Below are 16650 nucleotides of genomic sequence, written 5' to 3'. Positions count from 1 at the left end.
CCACTTCAGCTACCTGAGCACGAGCGGAGCTGTGACAAGCATTTGCAGGGACCTAAGAAATAAGCAGGGTAGAAACAACTGTTGGTAAAATGTCCGTCATGTGGAGTCGTATCAGCCGTTTTCTTCATAATGAATAAGATAATATATTAACACTCCACTTTGATTAGCATTTGTAATGCATGCGAAGATATTAGCCTTCAGTGCATTTCTGAAAATAGTGTCTCATGGGCAAAAGCCTTAATTTTCAAGTAGGGAAGTAAGACTTCCATCAAGTGACCTCTTTCCTAAATATTGGAAGTAGTGAAGCTCTATCTGTTAAATGATTCTTCCCTCAGTCTAAATATTGACACTTATTGCCAGTATTGGAGATCTCAAAATGGTAAAAATCTATGGTATTTGGTAGAAATTAATATTATACTTGATTTATCATCGTGTCAATAAAAGACCTCAGTGCTTTATTTCACTGTGACTGTGAATAACTTATCTAATTGTTTTATCCAGTTTGGATAGCCAAACCAGCTACTCAGACCTGAAACTGAAGTTATAATCCAGAGCAGTACTTAAGATTTTCCTCTTTCAGGACTCTTCAGTCCTAACTCCAGCTGGAGTTGCTGGCCACAGTCAGATGGCTTTTGACAGTTTACATTGACCAATTAGGCAGATATGTCCAAAATTTCTACTTCATGGCATGCTGTACCACCATAGCCATTATATCTTACCATGATATGAAATTATATATATAGCATATCAGTTTTATAAGCTTTTAACATCATAAGTTAGCCATGTGCAATTAATTTCTGAGCATTAATCAATCCACAGTTGTCTGTTGTGTTTTTTGTTTTTTGTTTTTTTGTTTTTTTTAACATGTAGGGATCCAGGTGTCTCATTTATCCTTCACAAGGGCTACACATTCCGGCACGGGGAAGACCATTTCTGATTTCTGATCTGGGCTTTCTTTGCATCCAGTATTATAGAAAAGAGAACTTATCTGTCCATCCTTTCCCCCATCCCTGCTTATTGGACTGTGCTGTCACTGCCTGTCAATTTCAAAGCGTTTGAAAATGAAATCATCGTTAGTACCCTCCTATTTCTCCCTGTTCCCGAGTGCCCTTTGGTAGTTAAAGTTTTTGAGGGTGGGGTGGAGGAACAGATCTCACAGCATGAATAAACTGAAAAGTTATCCAACATTTTTAATTAACACTGGCACTTCTCAGCTTCCCGCTGAGGACTGCCAGCTTGACTTTACAAAATGACATTTATGACACTAAAGATACGGAAACTCACTGAAAGAGGCTGAAAACCAGTTTCTGGCCTCTTTGAATACTGGTTTCATGGTAATAGAACTGTAGCTGTGTGGCGTTGATTATTCTTGAAATGCCCCACTTGTTTTAGACACGCTTTTGCTACTATTAAAGCAAATTAAAGCAGTGTGCCATCGATTCCGTTGAGTTCCCCCTCACTGCCTAGTCACAAGTAGCAGCCCCACCACCAGCAGTGGGCAAATCTGTGCCAAGTGTAATTACTTCAAATACAATTCCATTTATTCAAAGGGAGGGCTGTTGCTCCCTGTGAGAACTTAGTTGAGAAAAGAAAAGATACATAGGTTTATGTTAATTACATACCCCATGCCGGAGGTTTGATTTTAACACAAGTGCAGCTTTTTAATCCCTTTATCAAAATACGTGCAGGAACCTTATTTTACCACCACCTGAACACTTTGTGCTCACCTTCAAGTTGTGTGAACAGTTAGCAGCTCTCCCATGGATTATATTCTAAAACTTGTTTTTAAGTTAGTCTTTTGAAAGTGGAAACTTGTTTTCCTTTGGAAATAAGGTGGTAACTAAGAGGTTCCCAGAATAACTTACCGATGTTTAAATGATTATACTTAATCATTTCGAAGTCAAATGATAATTTGACATTCATATTATTATGAGGTATCATAATGATACTTCATATTTACTAAAAGCGTACTATGTGCCAGGCTTTGCACTGAGTGCTTAAACATTATCTTGCTCATCTCTACAGTAATCTTAAATAGGGGAAACAATGAAAAAGTCACATCTTAGAGAGATTAAGCACTTTACCCAAGCTTCATAGCAAGTAGAAGGTGGTGCCCGGATATGGACGTAATGTGTCTTAGATACCAGATCCTGTATTAACCATCACCACAAACAGCTAAAATCTAAGCAGTAACTGTAATATGGAACCTAACTTTGGGTATACTACTTTATTGGAAAGCTCATTCTTAATTCCAGTCCGGATGTTGGGAACATTGGTCTCCCCGGCACAGTTTGGCCACTCTTCCTCACATGTCCACCTTATCCCCCCCCCTCCCCCCACACACACACACATGGGCTAACACGGTGGCAGTGAGGAGCAGGGAGGGTGCCCAGTGGCTGCATGGTGGTTGGCAGTGCTGTGCTAGGCACGGGGACCATGGTGGTAGACTAAACCGATGTGATCCCTGCTCTCTTGCAGCTTGTAGTCTAATGGGAGGAATCACTAGTCACTCAGATAACTTGATGACTGCCAAGCACTGAGAGAGCACATTGTGTGGGGATGGACTGTGAGAGATCAGGCTCAGACCTGAAAGCTAAAGTAGCAGGCTTTAGGGGGAACACAAAGGAAGGGCATTTAGGCAGCAAGACCAGCCTGTATTAAATAGACCCTGAGCAAGGAGCTTGGCTCACTGGGGTCCTGAAAGCATGTAGGAAAGCATAGTGGACAGAGTTGAAGCTGGAGATAGAGGCACCTACAAGGTCATAAGTAGTATTTTAAAGTTTATCCCAAGAGCTGGAAGATGTATTTGAAGGATTTGAGTTGTAACCTGGAAGTCAAGAGTTTAAAAGAGGCACTCCGGTTGTGTTGTTGATAATGAACGGCAGTAGAGATTGGGGGGGGGGGGGGGGCGGCGCAGAATGGAAACCAAGTGACTACTTAAGAGATTTTTGAGATTCATTATTCTTGAACTAGAATAATGACAGTGAAAATGGACAGAAAAGTAGGTCGATTCTAGATCCTATTTTAGAACTTGAATTGACAAGACCTGGGGACAGATTGTATATCGGGAGACTCCTCCCTGAATTTGGACAGTCCATTTGCTGAGATGGGGAAGAAAGAACAAACTGGGTGTAGAGCAGGGAATTAAAAGTTCAACTTTAATCATGCAACGCTTGCAAAACCTTCAGTGTAAATAGTAGTAGGCAATTGCCTGTAAGTAGGGAGGGCTAGAGTTACAAATTTGATTGCTGTCAGCACACAACTGGCATTAAAGCCATGAGAATGGTTGAGATAATGGTGGAGAGAGTATAAAGAGAGAAGAGCAGAGAGAAACATCCAAAATATGATCCTGAGGAACTCCTGTATTTTAGAGATTTGTTAGAAGAAAATGGCCAGTGAGCTAGGAGGAAAAGCAGGAAAGCACAGTGTTTCTAGAAGCCAAGAAACTCCTTTCAAGAAAAGGGAGTAATTTATATGAACAAGTCCGAGCGAGTGTTCCTATATGATGTGTACAAAGAATCATTGGGTTTGGCCATTTTGGTGTGAATCAGAGAGAATGAACAGAAGGTAGGGCAGTGGAGGAGGTTGTTATAAGCATAGTATTTCCCAGAACTATGCTTTCAACAATAGGATAGTCATTAGCCACGTGTAACTGTTTAGATTTAAGTTTATTAAAATTAAGTAAAATTTAATGCATTACCTGTGCATTAGTCACATTTCAGGTACACATGAGCACCATGTAGCTGTGACCACTGTGTTGGACCGTATAGGTATAAGACATTTCCATCATCACAAAAAGTTCTGTTGGATAGCACTGTTGTAGAGACTGTTGGATTTCTGGTGACAATGATAATAGTCAAGAAAGATTGAAGATAGGAGGTGGAAGAAATCCCACTAGAAAAGAGGGTAGGGGAAAGGTAAGAACTGGATCCACGTGTAGGAATTGCCTTTGTTTTTCTAGAAGAAGGATCTCTTCCTCCAAAGTAACACCTGAAAAGGTACAGATCCAACTTTTACCCTGGGAAGATAAAGGAGTTCTCCCTTGGTTTCAGTTTTTCACAGCAAAACATAGAAAAATGGCCAAGCGTGAAAGAGGAAAGAAAGGGGTGAGATTTGGGGGAGAGGTTGGAGATGGGATGAAATGATCATTGTAAAGGGGACAAAAGTGAATTTACCACAGAAGTATGAAAACATGGCAGGCAGAATTTAGTGTCTGCTTATGAATTTATAATGACTCGAGTTTCCCTGGTTTGTGTGATTTTTCTCAAAAACACTCAACTGGAGAGCTGTATTAAGGGACATTCGTAAGGCAGACGTTCATAGATTGAGGCTGTGTGTAATGGCTTAGATTAATACTGCTGAATTGGAACCCTTAGGGAGATGTAAAACTAATGGAGCTCAGCATGGTGAATCCAATCCAGGACATGAATTGAGAAATGCATTGTTTAGTCCTGCAGTAATACATCATTATCCCTTTATATAGGAATCATTGAGATTCCACCTCTGAAATGCTCATGTATGAGGCTCATCAGAATCATTTGGAGAATTTGTATAGCAAGCTGTTGTTTTTCTGTACTTCATGGTTGGTCTTGTTAATTTAGGTCTCAGCAGCAGCCTAGAATGTTAAGCCAATTTGCTAAATCTTGCCTGCCCTCTGAAAAATGCTTAAATCCATTTATGTAACACAAGGAGTTGAGGTTATATGATGTGTTAGAATTTAATGCCTTCTTATGGCATCAGTACTGAATATTTTAGTTAATCAGAACCAAAAAAAGAAACATGTTAGAATTTTTAAATTAAAGAGTAATTGTGTTGGTGTTTCATAGGTGTGCGTGTAGTTCAGTGTAATTATACGTACCATATAAACTTTTCACTTTCATTAGCTATAAAATGCTTTGGAGGTGTGTCCCTCATTTACGAACTGTTAAGTAGGGAAATATTAGTTACTTGACTTTATAATGTATTTTTCTTCTAAAACTTGGTAAGTCATGTTACCATGTGTGATTAGTTGTGCTTAATGCTAGAGATGAAATGGATTATCAGCAACTTGACTTGCAAGTTCTTTCTTTTCCCTACCAGTTACCTTAAATAATTCGTTTCCCAAATACCCATTTTTTTCTCATTTCTGGGACTTTCACGGAATTAAGAGTTTAATATTTATAGTACTGAGTTTCAGAGATGTAAGGCACTGGGTATAAAATCTTGAGCACTTGTTTTTGAGCCTCTGTGTTCCAACCCTTTGAAATGGATTTAGTTCCTATGGAAGCTTATCACTGTGGTAGATAGTGCCCTTACCCACAAGTGAGAAATTGAATCAAGTCAGAATGATTGTATAATATTATAACATGGCTTGGAAAGTGCACATTAGGAACATGTATGTTTGTGCTCTTTAGCTGTTGTACTGGTTCCTATTTGATTGTGTTTGGAAACAACCTTGTAGGTGTCACCATCTGTCCTTCACGTTGAGGCCAGAATAGGTAAATAGTGGTTTAGTAGAGGTTTCAGTGGGTTCTTTTTCTCCCAGTACCACAAGTAGTAGCTTATTGAGGAGGCAAGGAACATGAGAAGTATTTTCGAAGTAAAATTAGTTACGGGAGATGGAGAAGAAGGAAGAGTCCTGATTGTCTCCTCTGAAAGGTTTGTGTATGCAAGTATGCATGTGGTGGAATTCATGACGTTGAGCTTGAAGAGGAGGCAGCTGAGGGCAGAGAGACTATTCAGAGGATAGTGATCATAGTCTGATCATGGTGGCTCCTTTCCAGCTGTGTGGTTCCTGATGCCCTTGAGCAATTTCATTCTTTAAAGACTCAGGCCTAAACCCTGTGTGTGCCACTCCGTCTTTCCTCCTCTTAAATCCGTGTCTGGTACGTTATCTCATCCTTCCATTCCTGCTTTCCAGGGCTGCTGTTCTTGCCTGTTTTATACCTGGGGACTGCTCTGCTGGCGTCCCAGCCTAGACTGCTCCCTCTGCCGCCCATGTGGTTTATTCAGATCAGTTCAGCCTCTCCATGGTGGCACCTTTATAACTTCACTCTCTCATCTGGACAGGCTGGTGGCTTGCCGTCGCCTGCGGAGTAGACTGTAAGCACGCTGTCTTTTATAGGAAGTCTGTCCCAGCCCCTGCCCCTTCCTTTGCAGCATTGCCTCCAGCCTAAGTCCCCTGAACATGCCTGGTTCCGCTGAACCTGAGCCGGGACCCACATGCACCCTCTCAACTGTCCTCTGTCTTCTTGCAGTCCCAGCCTTCACTCAGGGGTCTTTTACCCCCTCTCCTTTTCTCTGGAAAAGGCACCCAGACTCTCCTCCTGCCTCCCTCAACTGGGAGCAATCTCTGCCTCCTGAGAACAGTGTGGCACCTACCGCTGTACTGTTTCCTTGGCACCTTTATTGCCTTGAGCTGCCTATGACTTCTGCAAGTGTGTGTCTTTCATGTGTGTGTGTTTTTCTCTCTCCTTTTGTTTCTGCACAGCCTTTAGGACTCTCTTCACAATGTATACATGGTGGCCACCAGTATGATGCCCATGTGGCTTTTTTTCTGCCTGGCTGCCTGGTGTCCCTGGAGATTTGCTGGCATGGCCTGTTGCACCCGTTTAGGGATTTCCTGCTTCTGGTGGCAGTGCTTAAGCATCCAGCCCTTCAAGTCCTCAAAGGAGTGGAGACCTAACAACAGGCTAATCTCTGCCTCCTTCATCCCTGCTATTCCCTCCACTCCTCATTTCTAGCACCCTGACACTTAGAGGACAAGTCAGTAGGGATGACTTTTTTCTTCACTTGTCACTAAAATAAACACATCTGCAATTCTTTCAGTTAAGAGAGCCAGACACATTCCTTCCTGGGTGTATCTGCCAGTTGGATCTTGCTTTCAAAACGCGGTGGAAGAAGGAGCATCACCTCAAGTAATGTGGTGCACCGTGTCACTACAGACCTCTTGGTCTTAACCTACTTATCTTAGGATGTGCCACAGTCCTCACTGAGCTGTGTGACAGTTGTGAAATTTTTAGAACGAAGCTGTTCCTGACTTACCTTAGTGTTAAACGTTCACCTGTGATCACAGCTGGGAAGATGTGGGGATAGTGGAACGTATTTTTATGCTTAGGTGACTCAAATGGGATTTCACCAAACTTCTCACTGCCTAAGCATCCCCTCAGCTGAGGAGCCTAAGAAATCCATCCCAATGGGTAATTCTTTTTGAAAACTTGTAAGTGCCTAAAAATAGGAGCTTAACATGAATATGTGTGCTCAACCATATTTCTGTATAGGCTCCTGGTACCATACTACTCAATTGGAAGATTCTGTGATTCTGTGCTATTATAATAGATTTCATTGATGAAAATGATATTATAAGGCCTCTGAAATCTATATTTCTCCAAATATGGAAGGATTATCTCTGGGAGGTTGTATGCAGTGTTTCATTACATTTGCTTGGAAAGGCCTAGGTTCATTGCAAGTACTCTGTCTTGCCAGGACTGGTGCCCTGCTCCTTGGCTGTACTGGGGATGGCCACACTGGCTATATCCAGTCCTTCCTCTTCTGAACCTGAGGACTCTCTACAGGAAGGATGGGTGATGAAGGGAAGTGTAATATTTCTTCCACAATTTGCAATGAAAGTTGTCTTGGAAAACAACTGCCACCGTTGGCTTCAGCCCCGTGGCCTAGAATGTGCAGCCTCCCCTTTCCCATGGGCTGGTTGGGATGCTCAGTCAGACCCTCTGTTTTTTTCTCCACTGAAACTCATCTGGCCCATAATGTCTTCCCTTTCTCCTCCATGATTTCCCTGTAATTCTGGTGTGTTCTTTTGCTTCCTGGTATCTTTTTACTTTCCCCATATTATCCCCGCCCCTCCTCTCTCACTCCTAACTCCAAATTTGGGCATTGATCCAGGACCCAGTTGTTCAGTTTGCTCCTCCTTGGCCCTATCAAGTAATAAAGCAACAGAGTGATTACAAAAAGCATTCTCAAGTAGCGAAAACACTGAAGGCTGAAGAGTAATTTTAGCATCAGTTGAGAGTTACCACCAGAGCCCTCCTACTAAGACAGCAACTGGGAGCTTTTCTCAACATTTGTTTATTGTTGGTAGGTCTAAAACTCTGTCCTGGCCTCTGATTATTTCCTTGTGGATTCCTACTTGACTCAAAGAGTTTATAAGCTCTAACTATACACAACTACTTCCACCTCTCCAAACCAAGCCTGTGTTAGCAGATGTCATGAACGCAAGTACCAAGCTTTCCTCTGTGGAAAGCAGAAGAGTTCAAAAGGCTTGGAGTCACCAGGTTATGGGTGTATTCATATCCCCAAGTTCAGAGGAGGTCTCTCCTCTCCATTTCTGTCTCTATAGTCTGCATACACTGTGCAGATCTTCCAGCAGGCTTGAAAGTTACTTTGAGGAAATCATAAAGTCTATTCTTGTTTCCTGTTCACTAGTGATAGATGTCCTCATGTCTCCAATACTGTATGTTCCATCTCTGTCATATCCAAAACTAAATCTCTGGATTTGCTTAGCACTAAGTTTACAAATGTATTATCTCTTGATCTCATTATAAGACCTTATACACACTTTTGTCTCCCCCCCCCCCCATTCGAGCCATCTGAAGGCAAAGATCATATCTTATTCAGCGCCTGTCATAGTGAATGGCATGTGATGAATGCTTAATAATATTTGTTGTTAGAGTAAAAGAATGGATGAAAGAATGAATGAATTAACCAGCCAACCTTCATATCTTCCACTCTTAGACCAATTTTAGTGAACATTTCAAAATAACAGGATAGGAGAAATACAAACCATTCACAAAGTCTGGGTCGGGTGGGGCAAAATAAGCTAACTTGTGTTGGCATAAGTTCGATATATTATATATATACACACACACATATTTAAAGTAAAAGAAACGCAAGGGTGATGTATTGTGTATGCTCAAGATTAACATTTTGTAAGTTGTCTAATTAAACAGCTGTTTTATCAAGTCAGGTGAGAGTAAATGCCATGCTTTTCTTTAGTAGTACTCATAGTAGTATTGCTTATTAATACTAATACTTTTCTTCACCTTGACGCCTTATGAAAATATTTCAAATAAAAGTAATTTGGTGTATTAAGGTGGCCTTGGTCTCGCTCACATTGATGTATCCTTGGGAGATTGACATTTAATGTTGGGCCCTGGACAGCTCTGCATTCCATGGCTTGTAGGTCTTTTGAAGGGACTAAGAATGCTTCTGCAGATATTACAGTTCTTATAACCAAGGGCCACTTCTATGAGCTGGGATTCTGTTTTGTTAGTGCTGTGTGCATGCAGCAGGTGATGTTTCTACTCAGGATACTTGTATAAACTCCTGCTGTCTCGGGCATATTAAAACACAGAGCTGCATGGTTAACCCACTAGAGTCCCTGTTTTTATTACCGCATTATTAGTGGGCATTTATTAAGCAATAACAATATTCCAAGCATCGTTGAGAAAGAAAGGGAGAGAGGGAAGGGATGGCTTATAGGTCTTTAAATTAAGGGTCACTCAGACTAAAGTGCAGTATTTAGCTGTAGAATTTCACCTAATGAGAAGAACTGTGTGAGTATGAGAAAACAACATCTCCTGAGTACATGATTGTTCTAAAGAAAGTGTGATCGGAAGTTGATTTGGGGTCCTTCCAGGTTGAGTTAATGTTGGCATCATTTATGTTCTTTGTCCCTATAATTATTGTCTCATGTTTCAGGTATCTTTTATGTAAGTAAGAAGTGTTACATCTTTTTAGAGATGTAAGCCTTGCTGCACATAGCCTAGATGTATCAAGGGTACCATGCTATGGTAGAAAATTCAAATTAGCCAACTGATTGTTTTTCTCTGCCTCATACCTGATACCTGACTTCACAAATCTTTTGAACTGAATAAATAACTATTTCTTGTCCAAGGCATTATTACCTGGAGAAATTTTCTGGAAAAGTTTTTTTACTAACATTAAGTTGCCATTGGTCTCTCTAGATCACCAGATTTTAAGAAACTATTTATAAAACGAAAGGGTTCAGGCCCTTATTCTTTGGAGATGCGGCAGAAGATGACCCCATTTTTCTAAACCCAGACCCTCGTGGGGTGAGTCTCTGTAGTAGGATCTCACTCAGCGAATGGTGAAGTTGGCAAGATGCCATGTCGTTCTCCCTGCAGAGTAGAGTAGTAGCAACCTGCTCAGGAAAACAAAACCAGATATCTGGGAGTCCCATACTGTCAGAGTGGTTTTTGTCCACTGAGCACCATGAGAAGAGAGAGCAGCCAGCCCCCACCAGCTTTCATGTGGTCACATGGGAAGTTCCCACTCTCCTCCTAGGTTTGCCCTTGTGTCCCCATCATTTCCAAGTACTCAGTATTACTGGATGAGGAAGCAAAATATATTGCAAAATTGGAAAGCTTTTCACTCACCTAGTATTCTGCTGTGTTTGTGTCCATCTGCTTAGGGTTTGTGGGGCCTGTTGGTCAAAGAACAGTGAACCTGTGTATGTAGAACATTGTATTATCTTACCTCGGATAGGTGATCACAGGTCCTATCTGTGTATTTTTCCTAGCATTAGGCCTTTTACTTGGGATGCTGAAATCTGGGGTAAGACCGGCAATATTTTCCCCTCTCTCCTTGCAGACAGGTCACCTTCCTCCTATGGATCCAGATTAGTGAGTTGTGATACTGGCATCTTTCCCCCAAATCAACCATAGATTAAAATTAAGAATTAAGTATTAAAATATTTTCAGATAGATGTTTCTCTTTCAAGCCTTTGGGTGTATAGGATAGAATTCTGTAAATTCTGTTGTAGCTCTAGCCATGCTGGGCTTTTCTTTCACAACACCCAGTTAAATCTGTTGGTTGAATGGTATGGCACTCATTATGGGCAATGAGCACTGTCAGCTTGATTGGTTCATTGAACCCCTGGTTGAACACAGGTTGTTCAACCTGGGGTAGTCAAGGTCAGTGGTCCCTCCTCTGATAACAGAGGAGGCCTCTTGGCATTTTTTGTGTTGCGAGGATAGACAACATCATAGCTAATAACATTCATCATTTTAGAAACTAAATGTAAAAAAAGTTTTCTGCTTTTATTTCATTTTATTTTTCAAATTTTATAGCAAAGTGTATGTGGAGACAAATTGAAACAAAGAAAGCAGACAGCTTTGGGAGATGTTTGGCCTCTAAAGTGTAATTGTGGAAATTTGATTACAGCCCAGGTAGAAGCTTCATTAATAAAGATGGTTAGCAGCTAATAAGAATGGAAAGCTTAGGGGCGCCTGGGTGGCTCAGTTGGTTAAGCATCTGACTTTGGCTCAGGTCATGATCTCACAGTTTGTGGGTTTGAGCCCTGCGTCGGGCTCTGTGCTGACAGCTCGGAGCCTGGAGCCTGCTTCAGATTCTGTGTCTCCCTCTCTCTCTGCCCCTCCCCCACTCATGCTGTGTCTCTCTCTCTCTGTCTCAAAAATAAATACAAACATTAAAAAAAAATGGAAAGCTTGGAGTTGTCTTTCAGATTTTGCATAGTTAGAGGCTGTTTACATTTTATTCTAAAAACTGTTATTAGGATATTGTAATTTAAGGTAAAATTAAAATGAAAAAGATCTATTTGATAACACATTTGAGTTAATACTTTCTTCTTTGCTGCTGCATTTTATGATAGCTTTATTATAAATGATAAGTGGATTATTTCATGTTTTAAACTTTTGGCAATGTACTTGATAGCTTTAGTTTTGTGTCATAAAACCAGAAATCCTGACTCCTGGGCTTAACATCTAATGAAATGTTTAATACAGAATAAAATTACCATTTTTGCATTATGCCATAGGAATTAGAGCTAAAGATTTGATTCCATGGCTGTATTGTGTGCCTGCTTTTAATGTGGTAGATACTGTTTTATTAGACCACCAGATCCCATGAAGGATGCAGTCACAACCTGTTAAAAAAAAAAAAAATCAGAATTCTTTTAGCACCATCCATTTCATACCCATCCATCTACCCATCCATTCCTTCCCTTCCTTCCTTCCTTCTCTCTCTCCGTTCCCTCTCTCTCTGTACTTACTGGTCCAGATACAGGGAAAGGATCCTTTTTCATGCACCTGCACTCATAACGAACCATTTCTGTGCTCCTGAGAGCTTTAGGAATTTGTGGCTGCTGATTGTCATGACATGACTCCTTTAGCCTTCTGGTAGAGTGGTATGAGGAGAACTATCTCCATATTTTCCTCCGTCTCTGAAGTTACCTTCTTATCCTTGCCATTTATATTAGCAGAACTAAAAAGATGGGTAAGTAGTTTCCTCGAAATGTAAAGCTCAGACCCACATCAAAGAAGTTTCTCAGACATGAAAGTAGACACAGCAGCAGTGAAGTCTGCAGATAGCTCTAAAACAGGTGGCCAGGCGTCAGCGTGTCACAGATGAAGAGGAGAGCTGAGTACCGCTTGTCTCAGCTTCATTTTTACCAAAATGTTTTTATTTGTCTTTGACCCTTAATGCAGCTTACAAGAAATTATGCCCAGGAAATAATCAGAGAGAAGAGTAACAACATATAACATATCCATCTCTGTTACTTTAAGCACTGAAAAATTAGGAACAGCCTTGATGTGTTCCTGTGTTCTTCTCTGTTTTATTCCCCTCCACCCCCTACACAAAGTTTCTACAATGGCCTTGTTAGTGTAATGAGAAAATACTTGGATGTATTTTCTTAGCTGCCTTTTAAGTGAATATTAGCATTAAACATTAACAAAAATGGTTTCATTGGCTACATAATGCCTACCAGGAGTGATTTTATTCTCCGTTCAAGTCTTTGGCTCTCCAGTTCTGTCGCTGAATATGGTCATCAACCCTCTTGGTCCTCAGTGCCACTGTGGGGTGGGGTTAGGAAGGGTGAGGGCAGCTGCTGATACTTGAAGAAGTGAGGGAGGTGGCAGGGAACAGAGAATGAAGAGTCCAGGAAGGAAAAGGAAAGTGAAGAGGGAGGATGGATATGAGGTGGGACCCATCAAAATCCCCAGTCCTTTCAAGTGACCGTGAAACTTTTTTTTTTTAACTTGTTTTTGATCAATATATGTTTTCAAGTATCAACTTTATTCCACCAACTCCTTTTTACTCAATGTTTCTGAGTTACTGTCCTCTCTTTTCTTTATTACTGTTTTGAGTTCTCCATATTTATATTTCATCTTTCTCTTAACATTTGTCTTTCACCATTTCCTTTTTAAAATCTTATTTCCCTACAAAGAAATTAAATTATTTAAATGTCCCTTGCAGCCAAGATTTAATTTTCCTTCTTAGGTATCTTGAAATTCTGCCCTTTTGTTATTTTTGCCTAGTAGTGACTTTTCCCATCAGCAGGAAGGAAAGCAGTCAATAAAAATCAATCGCTGACTCAATGGCTATATGGAGGGTTGACCATAATGCATATTGGAAATGCCTTTAAACCTTTTCCTGAATGGAAGGTGCCATGGCTTGTGTTTTATGGCCTTCTAATGGTGGACGGTAATCTCATTTCACATTTTCCCAAAGTGAAAACAGTACATTAGAGCAGCATAACAAGCACTGCAGATCAATATGGAGGCAGAGCTTTGCCCTCACAGATTAATCCAGGAAAAATGTACCAGAGGCTCCTCCAGGAAGTGGGAGACAATTATGCTGATTTCCACCCCTCTTTCCCCCTTTCTACTATCTAATCATCAATAAACGTTGAAATGTATACAAAAAGGATTTCAGAAGGGGTGTGTGTGTGTGTGTGTGTGTGTGTGTGTGTGTGTGTGTGTTTGTGTGTATTTGTATACACGCATGCATGTGCACGCGCACGCATCCACACAGGCCTACTGGACTCCCAGACAGGAAATCACAGGCCCTGGAAGTGAACAGTATTGATTTGTGGTGATAAAAGTATGTTTTGACACATTTCAAATCATAAATAACTCATGGACATTAACTTGCATGACTAATAGCTCAGTTCAGTAAACGTTTATATACAACTTAAATTACCTCTTTCTAAGGAGTTCATAGTATTGAATGAATTATTCCATCGCCAATAGTTTTTTAAAAGAAAAAAAACCACACACTATCTTCTTTATGATGTGCAGTATGTGGAAGCTCATTCTTTACAATCTTTTCCTGTATGTTAATAAGGAAGAGCTGAATATATGATTAGGATTGTTCTAGGCTTCTTTCCCTATCCTGCTTCCCCTGCTTTTAAATCTAAGATATATTAGAAGAATGATGGTCCGCAACACTAAGACAGACTATAAGTCTGTTTTCCCTTGAACTGTTATAGGCATTAGTCATATATTTGCTAGGTTCAGCTGACCTAGTGCTTGATTATATTTTATTCAATATTTATCCAGATGTGTCTTGCTATAATCAGTCAGTTCATGGTATCTTCTCTTCAAAGCACATCTTTTTAGATGCTGATGTTCATGGTAGGGGATTAGGGAAATCCACGTCCAAAAAAAATTCTCATAGACATGTGAACTTTGAAATCTTGAAGAGAATGGAAACTCCAGGGATTGGATTTAAATTCTGTTCTTAGGTATTTGGCAGAGTAGGAAGGTAATGAATGAAAAAGTAAAAGCAATGTTATGTAAAATTTGTGGGATTATTTTTTTCCTGTGTGTCTACTTTCTTTAGAAGGTAGTAAGAAGTAAATTCCCTCAGGGACCAGTAACGTGGTTTGCATGTCAGTTTTCTGTTCTAGCAAAATCTGTGTTAGCTTAGTGTCTTGGATAAAAGTAATGAGACAAATCGTCACCCAGGGGTTTCCTTATTGATGAAAAATATTCCCCCTCTATTCTGTAGGGGTTTTTTTTAGAACCCATTTAATTTAAAATAATGCTATTTCAAGATTACTAGAGAAATAAAAAATTTAAATTTCAAAAAAAGAACTGATACGAAAGACTGGAAGCCTTTTGTACTAAACAAAACTAATTTGAAAAATATAAATTCCTAGATTAAAAGTGATAATATTATGTATTTTTTTCTGCGTGTATTTAGCCCTTATAATTCAAGTTCCTCTATAATCTTAACAAGAGTATTTTATTTTCATTTGTATAATTCATTCGGTTTATTTTGTTATCGTTTTTCAAGTGTATATTTTAAGATTTTTGGAGGCATTTGTGTTTAGTACTGCATATTCACTGAAAGCAAAGATTTGTAAGTATAATTAGTAAAATTTTAGCCCAGAATTTAAAAATGTTTTTTTCTCTACCCATTTATATTCTAAGCAATTTATCGCATGACTGCTAAAAGAGGTATCCATATCAATAGCTGAGGTCACAAAGAAAATAAGACAGTCCTTACTTCTTGGGATTTGCCTCCTAGTAGATGTAGGCTAGTAAATTACACCAGGCTACGGTGTCATCGGTGTTAAGTGGAAGGTGAAAGAAGCAGTAGAAGCAGCCAGTATGGGGTCAGTGGGGTCACCAAAAAGGGAGTGGTAGATAGATTCCACCCTGAACGGAGAGTTAGTGAAGCTGTCTAGAGAAGGTTACACTTCAATACTTAGCTCAACTATTGAAAGATGAGTAAGTATTTTCCAGATATGTAGGGATGGGTGGGACTTTGGGAACAGAGCATGTCCAAACTCAAGAGCAGCATGAGCAAAGACATGAAGGGGCATGTCTGGATCAAACCCTGAAAGTGGCTTGGTCAGGCTGCGGCAATCTGAGGATTGAAGGCTAAACGGCAGGCAGAAACCTGACCCAGAAGGACTTGCCTGTTGACCTTGCATTTTATTCAGAAAGCAGGAGGGAGAAATATGGTCTCAGATTTATATATTAGAAAGAACCTTCTGGAAGGCAGTAGTAGAGGGGCAAAGGCTAAGAGACAGACTAGCTTGAATCCAGGATATGAGTGATTACAAATTAATGTGATGACAGTGAGTACAGAGAAAGAGGACTAGACTGCTGGGTCTCGAACTGTGAGACTGACTAGATATGAGCATGGAAGAGAGAAGTTAGGGCTCTCAGGTTTCTGATTCGGCCAACTGGGCTGAAGAGTATCGGTGCCATCCACCTGGTTTAGGTGTGGGTTTGGGTGGGAATGTTACAACGTCCAGAGAGGCTCGTGGTGATACCAATTACTGCAGCTCATTTCATAGAAGTCATTTACGTTACATGTATTTTTATCATGGGAACTATTTTGGTATATTTTTTTAAGGGTTGAAGAAAATTACTTCTCAAACTTCGCTTCTACATTTGCAACATTTACATCTTATTGAATGTTTTATCCACTCTTTAGCCTTGATCTTTATTCTGATTGAAGAGCGTTTGTCTCACGGGTTCCTGTTTTTGTTTTCAGGCGGTATGAGTTTCATCCTGTCTGTGCTGATCTGCAAGCCAAAATTCTTCAGTGTTACCGCCAGAACACCCAGCAGACCCTCAGCTGCTCTGATCTGGCCAACCAGTACATGCGCTGTGTCAATCAGGCCAAACAGGTGGGTGCGCAGGCCAAGGTAACTGGGGCACCAGAAGGAAGCAAGCCCAGCGTCGTGGGGCAGTGGTAAGGACTGAGTGGGCTAATGTGTGTGGAAAAGCTTTATAAACCAAACTAGTCCTCATCATCAAGATTTGCTCTAACACGTCCATTAGGTGCTAATTAACCTCCATCCAGGTGGTTGTGGGAAGAGTCCATATTCTCCTTATATTTAACTCATTTATTTGCAGGAAAGAAAAAGATTCT

At 40.4% G+C, this 16650-nt stretch overlaps 1 protein-coding gene across 3 annotated transcripts in view; it reads left to right on the top strand.

The window, feature by feature from the left end:
* CHCHD3 (coiled-coil-helix-coiled-coil-helix domain containing 3) overlaps window positions 1–16650 on the top strand; it is a 288748-nt gene that overhangs the window by 260309 nt on the left and 11789 nt on the right. For all 3 annotated transcript variants that reach the window (XM_047850123.1, XM_047850122.1, XM_047850120.1), the window contains exon 7: window positions 16270–16405. In XM_047850123.1, the coding sequence (XP_047706079.1) occupies window positions 16270–16405 (136 nt within the window). The remainder of the gene's footprint in view (window positions 1–16269; window positions 16406–16650) is intronic.

This window comes from Prionailurus viverrinus, chromosome A2 (genome assembly GCF_022837055.1).
Source record: "Prionailurus viverrinus isolate Anna chromosome A2, UM_Priviv_1.0, whole genome shotgun sequence".
NCBI lineage: Eukaryota > Metazoa > Chordata > Mammalia > Carnivora > Felidae > Prionailurus > Prionailurus viverrinus.
This window is presented reverse-complemented; position numbering and strand designations above follow the sequence as displayed.